The sequence below is a fragment of the Kogia breviceps genome, chromosome 12, assembly GCF_026419965.1.
Source record: "Kogia breviceps isolate mKogBre1 chromosome 12, mKogBre1 haplotype 1, whole genome shotgun sequence".
NCBI classification, from domain to species: Eukaryota; Metazoa; Chordata; class Mammalia; order Artiodactyla; family Physeteridae; genus Kogia; species Kogia breviceps.
The window spans coordinates 98846319-98866392 of record NC_081321.1 but is presented as its reverse complement, the minus strand read 5'-3'; the positions used below and the strand labels follow the sequence as shown (position 1 = coordinate 98866392).

The 20074-nt window shown below is 36.5% G+C and overlaps 1 protein-coding gene across 1 annotated transcript in view; it reads left to right on the top strand.

Annotated features, from left to right (window-relative positions):
• SMC1B (structural maintenance of chromosomes 1B) overlaps nucleotides 1–20074 on the top strand; it is a 91017-nt gene that overhangs the window by 51085 nt on the left and 19858 nt on the right. Inside the window, exons 13-16 of the mRNA XM_059082488.2 lie at nucleotides 10000–10137; nucleotides 10435–10551; nucleotides 12194–12300; nucleotides 19137–19278. Of these exons, the coding sequence (XP_058938471.1) occupies nucleotides 10000–10137; nucleotides 10435–10551; nucleotides 12194–12300; nucleotides 19137–19278 (504 nt within the window). The remainder of the gene's footprint in view (nucleotides 1–9999; nucleotides 10138–10434; nucleotides 10552–12193; nucleotides 12301–19136; nucleotides 19279–20074) is intronic.

The following is a 20074-nucleotide window of genomic DNA, read 5'->3' as shown; positions in this document are numbered from 1 at the left end:
TCACTTAATATCATAATGTGGACATGTTTTCATTTTAGCATATAGAGAACCACTTTATTTTTAATGAATTCTGCCTGGCATTTCATTATATAGATTTTGTTTATTTAACCCGTGTCTAATAATGGACATTTGGTTTTTGCTATTACAAATGATGCAGCATTAAACTTTCTTTAGAGAGGGAAAATAACACAGTGCCTTAGAGTATAAATCCTGTATCCACACTGCCTGAGTTTGAATCCTGACTCTGCACTTACCAGCAGCAGTATGACCTTACCTTACCCCTTTGTACCTTAATTTCCCATCTGTAAAATGGGGATAATAAAAGGACGTTACTTTTAGAGTTATTTTAAAGATTAAATCAGATATTCCAGATAAAATACTTAAAACAATGCCTGGCCCAAATCTAAGCACTATATAAATGTTTGTTGTTATATCTTTACTTGTACCTCTAAGATGATTTCCTACATGTGGAATTTCTGGGTCTAAGGATGTGTGTATTTAAAATGTTGATAGATACTGCTAAGTTCCCATCAAAAGAAACCTGCAGTAGAGTGTGTATGTTCCTAGATTGCAGCACTAGATACTAACAAATATTTTAATCTTTGCCAATCTGGTAAAGAAAAAAGTGTAATCTAATTGTTTGAATATGCAATTCTTATAACTGAGGTTGAGCATTGACTCATGTATTTATTGGTTCTTTGTAATTTTTTTCTTCTGTGAACTTCTTTTTTTAAAAAATAAATTTATTTGTTTATTTAGTTCTGGCTGCATTGGTTCTCCGTTGCTGTGCGCAGGCTTTCTCTAGTTGCAGGGAGTGGGGGCTACTCTTCATTGCAGTGCGCAGGCTTCTCACTGTGGTGGCTTCTCGTTCCAGAGCATGGGCTTTAGGCACGTGGGCTTCAGTAGTTGTGGCACACGGGATCAGTAGTTGTGGCTCATGGGCTCTAGAGTACAGGCTCAGTAGTTGTGGCTCACAGGCTTAGTTCCTCCACGGCATGTGGCATCTTCCCAGACCAGGGCTGGAACCCATGTCCCAGGCATTGGCAGGCAGATTCTTAACCACTGAGCCACTAGGGAAGTCGTCTTCTGTGAACTTCTTATTTATTTCCTGTGCATGTTTTTCTATTAAGTATTTGTTATTTTATTACCTACTTTAAGAATTATTTGTATTATAAATAAATTACCCTTTAGTCATGTATGTTGTAAATATATTCATTTTCATATTTCAGTATTTCATGTTATAAATATATTCTCTATTCAACTTTTTTTGCCGGCTGTATTGAAATGTAATTTATATACAATAATGATCACCAATTTTAAGTGTATGATTCAATAAGTTTTGACAAATGTATGTAGTCGTGTAACCACCACCAAAATCATGATATAGAACATTTCCATAACCCCCCAAATTCCTTTGGGCTCCTTTGTAGTCAGAACCCTCCCCTGGACCCTCTGGACCCTGGCAACCCAATCTACTTTCTATCATTGGAGCTTTTTCTGACTTAGAATTTCATATATATGGAATCATACAGTAAGTAGTCTTTTGTATTATGCTTTCTTCATTTAACCTAGTGCTTTTGAAATTCATATTGTGTGTATCAAAAGTTTATTCCTTTTTACCGTTCAGTATCTGTTTGACACTTGACTTTGTTTTATCATACATGTATTTTTAATCTTTATGTAGCCAAATTTATTAATCTTTTATAATTTCTGGATTTCAGTATCATGCTCAGAAAGACCTTATTCTTTCTGAAAATGACAAAAGAAATTCAATAATGCTTCCTTCCAAAGTATCATTTGTTGAATATTGTAATCCCACACACACATTTACTTGATATGTCAACTTTAACAGATACTAAGTCAGAATGCTTTTAGCTTATTTATTTTTCCTATTTAGCTTTCTTCTTTTGTGTATACAAATGACCAGTTTTTTTTGTTTTGTTTTTTTTTTTGGTGTTTTTTTTTTGCGGTACATGGGCCTCTCACTGCTGCAGCCTCTCCCGTCGCAGAGCACAGGCTCTGGACTTGCAGGCTCAGCGGCCATGGCTCACAGGCCCAGCCGCTCCGTGGCATGCGGGATCCCCCCCGGACCAGGACACGAACCCGTGTCCCCTGCATTGGCAGGTGGATTCTCAACCACTGCGCCACCAGGGAAGCCCAAAATGACCAGTTTTTTATTCAAGGAGATATTCTGGCAAGGTTACTCCACTAATTTTAATCTTTTTCTGTAAGCATAAGACCGCAAATTATGTTTTGATCTAAGTAAGGTATATAAATAAATATTCAGCTTTTAAAGATTTTACAAATTGAGGCCTAGGCACAGGGAAAGTTCTAGGAAGGTGGCAACTTGAAATGAATCTGGCTTCCTATCCATGTTTATACTAAGCTCTTACCTGTGTGTCTCACCTGAACCTAGTGGAGAGTTGGGTGCAAATGATGTCTTGGGTTCTGGGGGAGGCCACTAGGAAAGGCTGATGCAGGGCTTCTGTTGATCTTTGAAGAGCGCTGGGAGAAGAATCAGGACATAGGGGAATCCTGGGGGGAGGTTAAATATTTTTCCCATGTGAATATGCGTAGTCTTGAACCCCATGAAGCTAAATATTAGTAGGTTGTGGCCTCCCTATTCCTGAGTTTGGAAGAGGCCAAAGAGACCAGGGAGACATCTTTTCCTCCATCTCAGAGTGGGGCACTAACAGTTTTCTGTTGTAATTGCTGGCCTTTGGGTGTAGAGAATGTTTGTGGGGCAGCTGCCATTTAGGATACCTTAATACCCAGACCTTTTCCTCAGTAGGAAAAGAAATGCACAAATGCATTTGAGGTGTTCCAGGAGCCATCAACACTTGAACAAAAAAGTAGCAGTAAGGAAATGTAATGTAGTGTTGACCCTCTCTCTGTCCTCACACACACAGAAAGACTTTCTGGCACTAATAAATGTATTTCTAAACTATAGAAGGCAGTAGATGGATAGAGGGATGGGATTGCCATTGTTGAGAACCAAATTAATAACCTGGAAGACCAAGTGGAATAGTATCTCAGTGAGGGAGAAAATTACAAAGATAAGGAAATCATGAGAAAAAGAGAGACTTAGGCAGACCCAGGAGACTCGGCGTGAGAATAATAAAAGTTTCAGAAAGAGGAAGGGGAGCACAGAGGAGAGGAAATAATTAAACAAAAAACAAGAAATGTCTCTAACTGAGGATCCACATTAATTTACCAATTGAAAGGACACACGCAGTTCCATGTAGGTTTAATGAGAAAAGGCATACATTAACACAGAAGTCCTAGGTTTTAGAGGCAAGGCTAAAATAGGAAAATACACCACCCCCCTTTAAAAAATATTCCTTGTATTTTTTTAAAAAAATCAAGCTTGTTATCAGACTATAAAACTAGATGAGACTGGAATAACACCTATAGGCAACTGAGGGAAAAGGGCTACATCCCAAGATATCATTTACCTTTCAGGAATCTGCAGATAGGCAGATTCAGAGGTAATGTCATACACATACTCCATGTGACAAAAATACCAGAGAAAGTACTATAAGCAACACATGGATTAGAACAGACCTAATTATAATAAATGAATAGTGCTAAACTAACTCAGCAAAACCTGGGAACTAGAGATGGAGAGAGAAGTAAATATGTTCCAGAGGTCTTATCTGTGAGGAGATGAAGAAGTAAGAATATTCTAAAGATTGTATCTTGGTGGGTGGGGGGACATGGGTGGGACTAGAGTGTTTAAAAGTACACTAACACAGGAACAAATAACAAAAATAATGCATGAAAAGAATAAAAGATAAAAAGTAAGATGGAGGAAATAAAATTTTTGTGTATCAGTCATTACAGTAAACATGAGTGGATTTAAGCTTCCCATTAAAAGACCAAGATCATCATAGCTTAAAATAAGGCAAAACTCAGCTAAATGTCATTTGTAAGAAATTGTCTTAAAATTGAATGTTGAAAATTATGGGATGAACACCTGGCAAATGCAAACAAAAAAGAACAGGAGTGACAATATCAGACAATGTGAACGTTAAGGTTAGAAATCCTCACCTATAGTAAGCTTTCAATACATATTTATTGAATGACTTGAATAAAGAAGGACATTATATATTAAAAAACAAGATTTCCATTTTAAACATCTTTGCAGCACATAGTACCTAAATATTTAAAGCAAGGATAGTTAATAAAAATGAAATTATAGTGAAACATTTCACTATATGTATGTCTTTCAAAATTGGACAGATCTAGTAGACAAAAACAGTGACTTAGAGGCATTGGTAAGACAATCAATAAGCTTAAATCCAGGTTCCATTTCTAACACGTATTAGCAGCGTGACTCTGAGTAAGTTACTTAAATGCTTCTATGCTTTAATTTTCTCATCAATAGTAATGGGGATAATAATAGTACCTATTTCATAGCATTGTTAAGAGGATTAAGTAGGTTAATGTAAACTTTACAAAACAGTAAGTGCTCAATAAATGTGCGATATTATTTAAAATAACTATGAAACACTGAAAACTGATCCTATGCTTGTCCACAATGGAAACTTCAATAGTTTTTTTAAAGTAGAGATTTTTATAGGTCATCTTGATCATAATTTAATGAAATAGAAATAGTAACCAAAAAAATCTTTGTCTACATAGAAATTCAGAAATGTACTTGTAGATAGTTTGGGGATCAAACAAGTAATCAAGAAGAAAGTTACAAAATGTCTTGAAAATGGTGAATACAAAATCTTTGAGATATAGTAAAGCTACATCAAAAAGAAAATACCTTCTTTATTAAAGAAGAAAGATGAAATATAAGGGAATTTATTACTTTAAGAAATTAGAACCACCACAAAATAAACAACAATAACGGAAATTTTTAAAGCTGCAGTTAACTAAATAGAAAACTCCAAATAGAAAAGGGAAAAATGAATCTAAAGCTGGTTCTTTTGAAAGACTAATAAAATAGATAAACTCTTTGCAACTCTAATCAAGGGAAGAAAAGTTAGAAATAATCATGTACAGATCAGGAATGAGAAAATTAAAATAATTTTAAGAGAATCTTACAAGCAAATAATTGTATAGTAAAAAAAAAATTGAAAATCTGTAAGGATGATGTTCAGAAAAATATAAATTGCCAAGATCGACCAGAAAAAAAGTGGAACATTTGAAAAATGAGGCAGTGGCAGGCAGTGGTGTAGTTGGTTGGCCCAGTACCTATGCGCAACCTTTTCCTTCCTTGCTTGCCTCTATGATAGAATCATAAAAAACGAAAACAACTTAATTTCCCAAGTTTCCTTGTAGCTAGTGGTGGCCCTGTGACAGTTTTGGAGATATAAATGGGAATGTTGATATTATCGTTTGCATTTTCTTCTTCCTGACTGGAATGCATTCAAGAGGCCTGGAGATGCAGCAGCAGTTTTGCACCAAGAGATAGCAAGCTTGAGTATAAAAACCATTGTATTAAGAAGCTGAAAGTTGATGCCATTGTTGAGGAACTGCATCACTGTAGACTGCTTTTGTGTGAGAAAAAAAACAACAACAGCAACACATTTTTTTAAGACACGGTTAGTTGAATGATCTCTCATTGAAAAAAGACTCCAGGAATGTAAAATAGTGCAGCAGCTATGGAAAACAGTGCGGTGGCTACTCAGGAAATTAAAAATAGAATTATTGTATGATCCAACAATTCTGCTTCTGGGTATATACCCCAAGGAATTGAAAGCAGGGTCTGAAATAATACTTGTACACCCATGTTTATAACAGCATTATTCACAATAGCCAAAAAGTAGAAGCAACCCAAATGTTCATCAGCAGATGAATGGATAAACAAAATACGGTCTATACATATAATGGAATATTATTCAGCCTTAAAAAGGGAGGAAATTCTAACACATGCTACAAAATGGATGACTCTTGAAGATGTTATGCTATGTGAAACAAGCGAGTCACAAAAAGACAAATACTGTATGATTCTACTACTTATATGAGGTACCTAGAGTAGTCTCAATGATAGAGACAGAAAAGTAGAATGATGGTTGCCAGGGCCTGGGCGGTTAGAATGGGGAGTTGTTTCCTGGGTCTAGTTTTCAGTTTTGCAAGGTGAAAAGAGTTCTGGAAATTGGTTGCACAACAATGCAAATGTACTTCAACACTATTGAACTGTACACTTTAAAATGATAAAGATGGTAAATTTTATGTATATTTTGCCACAGTTAAAAAAGAAAAAGACTGGGACCAGATGGGTTTATAGCTCAGTTCTGTCTAATATAATTCTAATGTTACATAAGCCATTCTAGATCATAGAAAAAGATGGAAACTTCTCAGTTTATTTACTAAAGGTAGTATAACTTTTTAAAATATAAATTTATTATTTATTTATTACTTTTGGCTGCGTTGGGTCTTCATTGCTGCACGTGGGCTTTCTCTAGCTGCGGCGAGTGGGGGCTACTCTTCATTTTCATTGCGGTGCGTGGGCTTCATTGCAGTGGCTTCTCTTGTTGTGGAACATGGACTCTAGGTGCGCAGGCTTTAGTAGCTGTGGCGCACGGGCTCAGTAGTTGTGGCTCGCAGGCTCTAGAGAGTGCACACTCAGTAGTTGTGGCACACGGGCTTAGTTGCTCCACGGCATATGGGATCTTCCCAGACCAGGGCTCAAACCTGTGTCTCCCGCATTGGCCTGCAGATTCTTAACCACTGCACCACCAGGGAAGCCCCAGTGTAACTTTAATATCAAATATTATAAAGATACTACGAAAAATAAAACTAAAGACTGACTTCCCTTGTGAGTATAAGTATGTAATTTCTAAATTAAATATTACTATAGAGAATTTAACAATGGAGTAAAAGAAAAATACATCTGTTGAATAGAATTTTCTAAGAATACATGGGTATTTCAGTATTAAGTGATCAATCAACATAATCCATTACATTAACAAATTAAAGGCAGGAGAAAAATCATATGATCATACATAGAAAGGCATTTGATAAAGTTCAGCAGCTAGTCCTAATTAAAGTTCTAAGTAGAAGAGTAATTTGTGGAAATTACTTCAATAAAATAAAAAATAGCTCTTACCCAAAACTAACAGAAATAATTGCTTAAATGGTGAAACATAAAAACTGTTTTAGTTAAAATCAGGAAGTAGTGATATCGGCTATCACTGTTATTATTTAACATGATCTTAGAAGTTATATTAAATATAGTTAGTCACAAAATGAAATAATTTGTATAAATTTTTGAAAAGAAGAGAAAAATTGACTTTTTGCTGATAATAAGACTGTAGTTTAAAAACTACTAGATTTAATAAGATAGTGGAAGGGCTACATAAATAAACAAAACTGTGTAGTTTTTCTCTATACTATCAAGAAGCATCTAAAAAGGGAAAAATATTCTGCTCACAATAGGAATAAATATAAGTATAAAGGCACAGTAACTATTAGAAAAATAAATCTTATTGAAGGACAAAACAACTGAAAGGAAAGACATACTATATTCTTGGGTTAGAAGTCCTCCAATTAATATAACTTGAATGCCATTTCAATTAAAATATTACCAAGAGGGGGACTTCCCTGGTGGTGCAGTGGTTAAGAATCCGCCTGACAGTGCAGGGGACACAGGATCAATCCCTGGTCCGGGAAAATCCCACTTGGTGCAGAGCAACTAAGCCCGTGAGCCACAGCTACTGAGCCCATGTGCTGCAGCTACTGAAGCCCACGCGCCTAAAGCCCGTGCTCTGCAACAAGAGGAGCCACAGCAATAAGAAGCCCGTGCTCTGCAACAAGAGAAGCCACAGCAATAAGAAGCCCACGCACCGCAACGAAGTGTAGCCCCTGCTTGCCACAACTAGAGAAAGCCCAGGCACAGCAACGAAGACCCAACGCAGCCAAAAGTCAATAAGTAAATAAATAAAAATTTTTTAAAAATTACCAAGAGGACTTTCCTGGCCTGCCAATGCAGGGGACACAGGTTCGATCCCTGGTCCAGGAAGATCCACATGCCGCAGAGCAGCTAAGCCCATGCGCCGCAACTACTGAGCCTGCACTCTAGAGCCTGCGAGCCACAACTACTGAGCCCGCATGCCACGACTACTGAGCCTGCGCTCTAGAGCCCGTACTCCACAACAAGAGAAGCCACCGCAATGAGAAGCCTGCGCACCGCAACAGAGTAGCCCCCGCTCGCGCAACTAGAGAAAAGCCCACGCAGCACCAAAGACAAAATGCAGCTTAAAAAATATATATATCTATAAACAATTTTTTATTTGATAAAATGATCCTCTAATTCTTACAAATGAAGAATTTCCTAAGACTAGTCAAAAAATAGGTAACAAGGGCTTCCCTGGTGGCGCAGTGGTTGAGAGTCCACCTGCCGATGCAGGGGACACGGGTTCGTGTCCTGGTCCGGGAAGATCCCACATGCCGCGGAGCAGCTGGGCCCGTGAGCCATGGCTGCTGAGCCTGCGCATCCGGAGCCTGTGCTCCGCGACGGGAGAGGCCACAGCAGTGAGAAGCCCGTGCACCGCAAAAAAAAAAAAAAAAAAAAAGTAACAAAAAAGAGTGTGGTAGAACTTGTGGTAGTATTCTGTATGTTACCAACATACAGAATACTATGAAAAGCCATTGTAACCAAGCTGAGGTAGTGTTGGCATAGGAATGGACAGATTAATGAAAAAGAATAAGGACTTCAGAAATAGGGCCCAGTATATGTGATAATTTAATATACAACTAAAATGATGTTTTAGTTTGGTGTGAAAAGGTTAGATTATTTAGTAAATGGTATTGGCACATCTAGGGAAAGTAATTTTGTGCCCCATAATATGACATATAAAAACAAATTCCAGATAGATTGAAAACTTGAATTAAAAAATATTTTAAATGAGGATATATTTTTTTAAAAGTTTAAAATGAAGACTATAGGTTCTTTAGTATCAAAGAACTCTATAAATTGACTTGAAAAAGACATGATAGAAACATCTGGGCAAAGGATAAGAGTAGTCAGTTCGTAGAAGAAATCCATATGGCTAGTAAACATGAAAAGCTCAATATAGAATACAGTACTCAGGGGAACACAAATTAAATTAGTGTTACTTCAGACATATCAGTAAGACTTGGGAAAAATGTATACGCTGGTAGGGTTGTAAAGAAACACACACTCATAACGTTATTTATAGAAATGTGAATTGTTGTAGCCTTTGGGAAAGCAGTTGGTACCAGCTAGTATAATAAAAACATGAATACCTTTCACCCATTAAGCTCACTCTGGGCAGTCTATTGCATGGAAATAAAAACACCAGTATTTAAGGGCATACATACAAGTATGTTATTGCAGCACTGCTTGTGGTGGCAAGAACCTGGAAACCAAGTGAATGCCCATCATTATGAGAAGAGTTAAATAATTTTGTTACAGTCACACTGTGTAATAATACACAGCCATTAAAAGACTGAATTTAGAGCTTTATCAGTTGACCTTTGTGAGTAACTGAATGAGAAAAGCAGAAGGCAGAAAAGCATGTTTAATGTGATTCTAAATTTGTAAAAAAAGACTGAAAAAAACAACATATATAGGTGAGTATGTATACACATGTTTTCATATACAGACTTGGAGTAAAAACACAGAAGAACATATACTAGCGAGTTAATTTGGTTGAGTAATAGGGTGGGTGAAGGGAGAAGGAAATGCATGAGGCAAGACAAGGATGCACTGAAAACAAGGCAACGCGTATCATATGATCTCATTTATGCCATTTTTGTGCCTTGGGTGGAACATGCACTCCCCATTCCTCATTTTCATGCCTGTTTCCTGTTAGGAAGATAGTTAGTTTTTTGAGGATGTTGTATGGCATCTTGGTTACTCCAGATGACTTAGGTACTTAATTGCCCAGTATCAGAAGAAGGGAAGTTGGAGTGTGGATGCAGTTATATGTAAAAAGCAGTGAATTATGACGTATGAAAGCACTGTGAAAAGTAAAAGTGTTGTCTGTTATAAAATATTTTTATATTTCCCTTCCTTTTTAGGATTTAATGAAGACACTTCGCAAGGAAGCAGATTTGAAACAAATACAGACTCTAGTACAAGGAACTCATACACGACTCAAATATTCGCAAAGTGAACTAGAAATGATTAAAAAGAAGCACCTTGCTGCTTTTTACCAGGTAACATAGACTTACATAAAATTTGATGGAAATTAGAACCAGGACATAGAATTTCAGGAATTACATTTATAAAGCACCATGTAGTTTTTATACTTTTCCCCATGATTGAGGTATATTATAGTTCTTTAAGTTACTTTATTTTTATGGTTGTTAATGTTGTTATCCAGTTGTACCTGAATTTACCTTATCTCACAGATTCTCTTTTTATTCTGAAAGATACCTATCATGTTTTTGGCTTCACTATATAAAGCTAAAATGGCCATGTTACAAAGACATTTTTTTCTCTTTTGTAATCAGGAACAATCTCAGCTGCAAAGTGAACTACTAAATATTGAGTCTCAATGTACTATGTTGAGTGAAGGAATCAAAGAACGGCAACGAAGAATTGAGGGATTTGAAGGAAAGATACATAAGGTTATGAATGATATATTATTACTAACTGGCACGTGGAATATAGTTCTAGACCAGATACCAAATTTAGGGTTTTTTCAATATGTGCTAAAGCAAAGTTTAAGAAATGCTAAGTTCTATTGGTTTGCCAACTTAATTTCCTTGTGTTTTTTTGAGAACCACTATTGCTAATCTCAAGAGAAAATGACTAGTATACATGGTTATTCTCTTCAGCTCTCCAGCCTCTCCTTGTCCACTGTAAAATTTGCAGCCATTTTCTTTCTCTCACTGCCCTTAACACCAAGAAGGAAAGAACTTTGTCATTTGTTTCATCTTTTAAGGTTGTGTATTCACTCAGTAATTTTTTCTTGAACATTTATTATATGCCAGGCACAGTTGCTTGGCTCTGGGGCACCAAAGATATGATCATCTATCCTCTGCTTATAAAGTGACAGACACTTGCTGGTTTAATTCATTCCGCTGTTGCTTATCTGCAAACCTGAAAAAGTTGTTTGTCACACCATCACTCAATAACTTTCACCCATTGCCTCTAGTTCTGCCTTTTACCCCATGATTTGAAACTACACTTATGTTGCCCCTTAATTGTCTCTTTTCCAGGTTAAATACCCCTAATTCCTTAGTTATGTACATTAACTATGGATCTAAGACTAGTTCTGGTAACCAGCCTTTGGGTACTCTGTTATTTGTCAATGCCCAGAACAAAAAATAATGTAAAAATACTATCTGACCAGTTCAGAGTACCCTGGAACTCTGCACATAGAACTGTAACTTTCCATGGCTTGGATTATCTACTTATACAATTTATAGTTTACTGTTGTGTCAGTCATATCACTTTCATATTTAATTTATATTAAACTGAAATCTGAAAGTTTTTAAACATGTCCTGTTGTTAAAACAAGTCTCTCGGGCTTCCCTGGTGGCACAGTGGTTGAGAGTCCGCCTGCCGATGCAGGGGATACGGGTTCGTGCCCCGGTCCGGGAAGATCCCACATGCCGCGGAGCGGCTGGGCCCGTGAGCCACGGCCGCTGAGCCTGTGCGTCCGGAGCCTGTGCTCCACAATGGGAGAGGCCACAACAGTGAGAGGCCCATGTACAGAAAACAAACAAAAAAAATAAAAATAAAAAAAACCCCAAGTCTCTCTTATCCTATAATAGTGCATAAATGCAGGGCTTTAAAAATATTAATGTTAAATGTTATTTTGTTAGATATGGCTCATTCTAGTTTTTCCAAGTGTTTTGAGTCTTAATTCTATGCTTCAGTCCTCTTGGTTTTACACTGCTTAAGACTCTAAAGTATTATTCAAATATAAAGACTATTTTATGTATTTATGTAGAATGTTATATTTTGGTGAATGAAATACTTCCGATTTTGTATTAAACACTTCATAGGCCCAAAACACTTAAAAGGCCAGCTATGAGCTTTCTTATTTAGTTTTCAGAATAAGAAATTTGAAAATAGGTAAGCGTAGTTTATGGAGTTAAAGAAAGAGAAAGCGCTGACTTTTCAGAGTACAGTGATGCTTGTTGGGATTAGTCTTTGGCCTAATCCAGGAAAATCTTGGTGGGAAAAACGTAGATTTAAGCATTGTCTATGTATTTTCTTAAAATTAATTATTAAACCACTTGGTTTAAAATAATTTAAAAGGTTGAAGATGATATTTTTCAACACTTCTGTGAAGAAATTGGTGTAGAAAATATTCGTGAATTTGAGAACAAACGTGTTAAACAGCAACAAGAAATTGATCAAAAAAGGTATGTTTATTAAAAGATGTTGGTAAGCAGTTACTTATATATAAATGTAACTATTATTTCATAATTTAAAGGAATTTGCCTGAGGTGGTCTTTATTTCAGTTTGTCAAGAAATAGCTAGTAAACATTCCTATTTTCATAAAGAGATCTAATTCTTTTATTCCACAATATTTTAAAGAGAGAAAGCACCAATATACAAACTAAGAGAATGGGGAAATAATTACACAGTGGTTATTAAAATTTACTTAGTTTTCTATAAATATCCATATATGGATAAAATTGTATAGCCTTTTTATAAACAAACTACCAGGGAGATAATATATTAGGTGAAAATATCCCAATTATAGTAGAGAGGAAAAAGGTAAAATAGTTAGTACTTAGAAATAAATTAAGATGTGAAAGCAATATATAAAGAAACCTTCAAACAAGGCTGAGAATTATATACAGAAATGTGAATTAAAAGGAAAGGCAAACTGGTTCTTTCATAGGAAGACTCAATGTTGTAAAGAAGTGGGTATTCCCTAATTTAATCTATAGTGTACTTTAAATATCATCTCAATACATGTATGGAGAAGATTTTTTTTTAACTGGATAAGGTGATTCTAGAGTTCACATTCAGAACTAGTTAAGAAAAATATGAAAAAGGTAATGAGAAAGGACTAGAACTCCCAGATTTTAAAACATAGTGTCAAGCTATCTTAGTTAAATCTTGAGGTACTGGCTCACAGAGGCCAGAAATATACTCAGATCTATAAGGGAAATTTGATTTAAAATAAAGGTGCATTTCATCAGTGGAGAAAAGGTGTACTTTTCAGTAACTCAGTTGGAATACATTTGTTAGCATCCTGGAAAAAAACCTACTTGGATCTCTACATCATTCCTTAGACTCAGATTAATTCCAGCTGAATCAAATATTTTAATGTTAATGAAATGAAAGCATAAAAATATTACTAGAATAAGTCATAAGAAAATTTTTAAAAATAATCTCAGATTAGGGAAGATCTTTCAGTATGACAGACCCCAGAAGCCATAAAAGAAAAGACTGATAAACTGCAAATGTATAGAAATTTTTAAAAAAAATTTGCATGGCAAAAGCATCTTGAAGAAAATGAGAAGACAAATGACAATAAGGGGGAAAATATACATACACATACATGTTTATATGTTCCTTTCCAATTAGTATGCCTTCTATATTCTTGTTTTATTGCACTAGCAAGGCCCTCCAGTACAGTACTGAATAAAAGTGGTGAGAGTGGACATCCTGCCTTATTCCCAGTCTTAGGGGCAAAGCATTAAGTCTTTAACGTTTAGGTATGATATTAACTTTAAGTGGCCCTTTAGCAGATTGAGGATCTTTCCTTCTATTTCTAGTTTGCTGAAATTTTTTATCATGAATGAGTGTTGAATTTTGTCAAATACTTTTTCTGCTATCTTTTGGGATAATTGTATGGTTGGGTTTTATTGGGGGCGTAGCTTATTAATATGGTACATTACATTGATTGATTTTAGAATGTTAAACCAACTTAGCATACCTTGGGTGAAGCCCACTGGGTCATGCTGTAGTATCCTTTTCAAATGTTTTTGGATTGATTTGCTAAAATTTTGTTAAGGATTTTTGTATCTATATTCATGAGAGTATTGGTCTATAGTTTTCTTTTCTTGCAATGTCTTTGTCACATTTTTGTATCAGGGTAATGCCAGACTCATAAAATGAGTCAAGAATTATTCTCTCCTCTGTTTTCTCATGGAGAGTTTTTATATTATTTCTTTCCTAAAAGTTTGATAAATTTTTCAAGTGAAGCCAATTGGGCTACCCACCTTTCTTTATGGGAAGATTTTTTAATTACAAATTCAGTTTCCTTATTAGATACAGGGCTATTCAGGGTATCTTTTTTCTTGAGTGAGTTTTGGTAGTTTGTGTGTTGGAAGGAATATTTGTGTATTTCATGTGAGTTATCAAATTTATTAACAAAGTTATTAATATTCCCTTTTTATCCTTTTCTATTTCTGTAGGGTCTGTACTGATGTGCCTTCTTTCATTCCTGATATTGCTGATTTGTTTTGTCTTTTTCCTTCTTGCTGTCTAGCTAGAGGTCCTTTGGATTCTTGAATCCTTTCTAAGACCAGCTCTTGGCTTCATTGGTTTTCTCTATGGTTTATCTGTTTCTATGTTGTTGATTTCTGTTCTTAACTACATTATTTCCTTCCTTCTACTTATTTTGGGTTTAATTTGCTCTTCTTTTTCTTGCTTTTTAAGGTAGAAGCTTGCTTTATTTATTTTACACTTTTCTTCTTTTCATGTAAGATGTTTATTTCCCTCTGAGTACTGCTTAAGCTGCATCCCACTGCTTCTGGTATGTTTTATTTCATTTTCATTCCATTCAAGATATTTTCTAATATCCTTTGTGATTTCTTTCTGTGACCTATGGGGTGTTTAGAAGTGTTATTTAATTTAACAAAAATTGTTGTGGTGGGGGAGGATTTAGATATGTTTCTGGTACTGATTTTTATTTTAATTCCATTGTGGTAAGGAATATATTTTGCTTTATTTAAATCCTTTTAAATTGATTGAGACTTGATAGCATGGCATGTATTGTATCTTAGTAAATGTTCCATGGGGCTTCCCTGGTGGCGCAGTGGTTGAGAGTCCGCCTGCCGATGCAGGGGACACAGGTTCGTGCCCCGGTCCGGGAAGATCCCACATGCCACAGAGCGGCTGGGCCCGTGAGCCATGGCCGCTGAGCCTGCGCGTCCGGAGCCTGTGCTCCGCAAGGGGAGAGGCCACAACAGTGAGAGGCCCACGTACTGAAAAAAAAAAAAAAAAAAAATGTCCCATGTACACTTGAAATGAATATGCATTGTGCTATTGGGTGGAGTGTTTTCTGAGTGGCACTTAGGTCAAGTTGATTGGTGTTGCTAGGTCTTCTGTGTACTTACTGATTCTCTGTCTAGTTGGTCTAGAATTTCCTAAGAGAGGAGTGTTGAAATTTCCAAGTACTTTTGGATCTCTCATTCTCTTCTTCCAGTTCTGTCAGTTTGTACTTCATGTATTTTAAAGCCTTGTGATTAGGTGCATATATATTTGGGATCATTATGTCTTTTTGCTGAATTAATCCCTTTATCTTTATAAAATGCCCCTCTTTATCCCTGTCGTATTCCTTGTTCTGAAGTCTGCTTGAACTTCAATATAGTTTCTTGGTAAAGAGTTCTGCCTATCAATCATAAAAATACAACTGGAACTCTGATTGAGATTGCATTGGATTTATAGATTTATTGGGGGAGATCATCTTCCAAATAGTAAGTCCTCTCATCTAAGAACATAGAATATCTCTTCATTTATTCTAATCATCTCTATCCTTTATTAAAATTTTAAAGTTTTTTTTCCATAAAGATCTTGTATGTTCTTAATTTCTAGATATTTTATAGTTGTTTTCCTCTTATGACTAGTATCTATTTTTATGATATTTTCCTGGTTGCCTTCTAGTGGTTTAGAAAAATGGTATCACATTTTAAATTATCTAACATCTGATAACTTTGCTAACCCCTCTTATTACTTACAGTAGCTTATCCATTATGTATCCCAGGTATTAAGTTTGAGGTGCCTGTGACATCCAATTAAAGGTGTAGTGGAGTAGACAGTTGAATATACAAGTTAGGAATTCATGGGAGAGGTCCAGACTGGAAGTATAAATTTGGGGATTGTCAGTATACAGATGGTACTTAAAGTCATGTGACTGGATAAGATCACCAAGGGAATGAATGTAGATAGAAGAGAGAAGAGATCCTAGGCTATGTAAGCAAGTTGAGGAGTTAAGAAGGAACTATTAAAGGAGCAGCCAGTGAGGGGAGAGGAAAGCCAAAGTGGTATTCTTGAGCCAAGTGAAGAAGTGTTCCACTCGTACACAGCCTGTGCGTCTGCCTCCTGCAGCAGAAATAAACCCCTGAAGGGTTTGTTCTTAACCACCCGTACAAGCAGCATGGTCAGTGTTTAAGAGCAGGGATTCTTTGGCCCTTGTCTGAGTGTGTCATGCCTGGCTCCACCACTTCCTAAGTGGGTAGCCTTGGGCAAGATACTTAACTCTCTGTGCCTTGGTCTCCCCAACTGTTAAACAGAGATAGTGGTATTACCAACTTCAGAGAGTCATATAACTTAAGTGAGTTAATTCATTTAAAAACATTTATAACGGTGTCTGGCATATAGTAACCTCTCATTAAATATGACTCCGTTTTTATCATTGTTGTTGCCTTTGTATTACTAGTATTTAGCACAGTATCTGATACAATTAGTGCTTTAAAATGTTTCTTAAATGAATGATTCTATTAGCAGGCTATGTGAGGGAGAGTGGGTGGAGAAAGTATGAGCTACAGTTGATATTGAAATTCTTTTTTTTTAGAGATACGGCTTTTTTATTGAGTTATAGTTGATGTACAATATTATATGTTATAGGTATATAATATAGTGATTCATAATTTTTAAAGGTTATACTCCATTTGTAGTTTTTATAAAATATTGGTTATATTCCCTGTGTTATACAATATATCCTTGTAGCTTATTTTATACCTACTAATTTGCACCTCTCAGTCCCCTCCCCCTGTATTGCTCCTTCCCCCTTTCCTCTCCCCACTGGTAACTACTAGTTTCTTCTCTATGAGTCTGCTTCTTTTTTGTTATATTCACTAGTTTGTTGTATTTTTTAGATTCCACATATAAGGGATATTATACAGTATTTGTCTTTTCTGTGTGACTTATTTCACTTAGCATAATACCCTCCAAGTCCATCCATGTTGTTGCAAATGGCAAAATTTTGTTCTGTTTTATGGCTGAGTAATATTCCATTGTATATATAAACCACATCTTCTTTATCCATTCATTTGTTGATGGACACTTCGTTTGCTTCCATATCTTGGCAGTTGTAAATAATGCTGCTATGAACACTGGGGTGCATGTATCTTTTCGAATTAGAGTTTTTGTTTTTTCAGATATATACCCAGAAGTGGAATTGCTGGGTCATATGGCAGTTCAATTTTTAGGTTTTTTTTTGAGAAATCTCCATATTATTTTCCACTGTGGCTACACCAATTTACATTCCCACCAACAGTGTCCAAGGGTTCCCTTTTCTCCACATCCTTTCCAACATTTGCTATTTGTGTTCTTTTTAATGATAGCCGTTCTGACAGGTGTGAGGTGATCTCTCATTGTGGGTTTGATTGGCATTACCCTGTTGATTAGCAGTGCTGTGCATCTTTTCATGTATTTGTTGGCCACCTGCATTTCCTCTTTGGAAAAATGTCTATTCAGATCTTGCCAATTTTTTAATCTGATTGTTTGATGTTGAGTTGTATGAGCTGTTTGTATATTTTGGATATTAACCCCTTATCGGCCATATCATTTGCATATATTTTCTCACATTTAGTTGTGGCGAGCATTGCCCTCTGAGGAAGGCGCCATTAAGACCCTCATAAGCCTCAGGGCCCGACTGTACTCTCCTTGGTATGCATCCTGGACTTTATGGTATGAACGTAAAAACAGAGATGGCCTTTGGCCAAATCGCTCCAGGGACCTGCTCAGTTACTGGGAGTCCCTGGTTGTTCCCTAAAGCTAGGAAAAGCAACCCTGGAGGGGAAATTGGTGCCTTTGAGGGAGAAGCCGAGAAGCCAATCAACCAGCTGATGCCGATAAGGCATGACTAAGCAAATTCCCTGCTTTAGGGGTGTATATACGGCTACGCTTTGTGATTAAACTTGCCTTGCAACCATCAGTTGCTTGTGCCCTTCTGATCCCATACCTTGGTGCATTCAGTTCCCTACCCCCTCTCGTCGATTGTTGCTACACTTTGAGGACCCGCCGCGGCTGGCGGCATTTAGTAGGTTGTCTTTTCCTTTTGTCAGTGGTTTCCTTTGCTGTGTGAAAGCTTGCAAGTTTAATTAGGTCCCATTTGTTTATTTTTGCTTTTCTTTCCTTTGCTTTAGGAGACAGATCCAAAAAACATTGCTACAATTTATGTCAAAGAGTGTTCTGCCTACGTTTTTCTCTAGGAGTTTTATGGTTTCTGGTCTTACATTTAGGCCTTCAATCCATTTTGAGTTTATTTTTGTATATAGTGTTAGAGAATGTTCTAATTTCATTCTTTTACATGTAGCTGTCCAGTTTTCCCAGCATCGCTTGTTGAAGAGACTGTCTTTTTGATGCTGGAATTCTTTGTGGGGACTTTATGAAGCTGGCAAAGTAGGAAAGTACATCAGGAAGGAACATGTTCTTAAATTCCCAAGTTTGGAGTTTGTGAATGAATAGCTATTTGAAAAGACTGATTGGCTAATTAAATAAGAATAAGCGTAAATTGTTACTTAAAGAAAAAGATAAGGGAAGGAAGCTATAGATTTTAAAGGATTTAAGAAACATTCATATGCAGTGTATGAATCCTGATGCAGTTTTTTTTTTAATTAATGAGACCCAGGAAATTTGGCAGTGATAGCATTTTGATATTAAGGATGTTATTATCATTTCTACCTATAGTAGTTTATGGTTATGTATTAAAAATCACTTCACTTTTGGAGATAACATGTTAAACTATTTATAGATGAAATTATATGATGTCTGATATTTGCTTTAGAAAATCCAGTGGTGGGAAGGAGTGATGAGTGGGATTATAGATAAAACAAGATTGACCATGAATTGATACTTATTAGAGTTGGGTGATAGCTATATGGGAATTCATTATAGTATTCCTTTTATGTTTGTATTTGTTTGAAATTTTCCATAGTAAAAACTAAAAAAGAGTTTAAAAAATAATTGAAGGACTCTGTTTACCACTAGTAATGCTTGACTTTATTATACTAGATTAGAATTTGAGAAACAAAATACTCTGCTTAATGTTCAACTTGAATATAGTCGCAATCAGCTGAAGAAAAAACTGAATCAGATTAACACATTAAAAGAAACTATCCAGAAAGGTAGAGAAGACATCGATAACCTAAAGAAGGTAATTAATGATGGGTGGCTGAAGTCATTGAAATGATGACTTTCTTCCACGGTTAAACATTCGTTGAGTTCCTGAAAAATTCTAATAGTGATAGACGGTGGGGGCGAGGTACACATTTGAGAAATACTTGAAGTACAGTCCACACAGCTTCATGAATTATTAGATGTTGGGAGGGGTGTGACACGGTGAGTCCTGAATTCTAACTTGGGTGATTGGTGGATAGGAGGAGAGATTAAGGAGAGAAAATTCTGGACCTGTGGAGCATGACTTCCCTGTGTGACATCTAAATAGCAATTTCCAGCAGGTAGTTAGAGAGGACGTAGATAACAGAAGTCTAAGCCAGTTTAGGGGAGTAAGTTGAATCCATATGTCAGTGGGTGAGGCTCCAACCAGAGAGGAAGGCAGTGAGGAGCAGTGGGGCGAGGGTACAGTTCTGGAAGGAGAGGCCGCATAGGTTATGAAGGGAGCCAGAAGGGGTGGTGCTACAGAAGCCCCGGAGGGGGAGCGAGAAGGAAGTGAGGAAAGTTGTCGGAAAGGTAACGTCTGGAAAATGTCCATTTTCATGAGGTCAAAATCTGGAAAATTGCCAATTAAGAGGTCATGGTAGCAAGAACATTCTCACTGGGCAGTGGAAACAGAAGTCAGATGGCAGCAAGCTGAGAAATGAATCCAAAGTGAAAGAGAAAGGTAGGTAGTAATTACCCGGAAGTGTAAACAAGGGTGGGTCACGTTCTGTGATAGAGGTTCAGGCAGCCTATAGGATAGGGGTTTACCTTGGAATGGCTGGTTTTGTTGT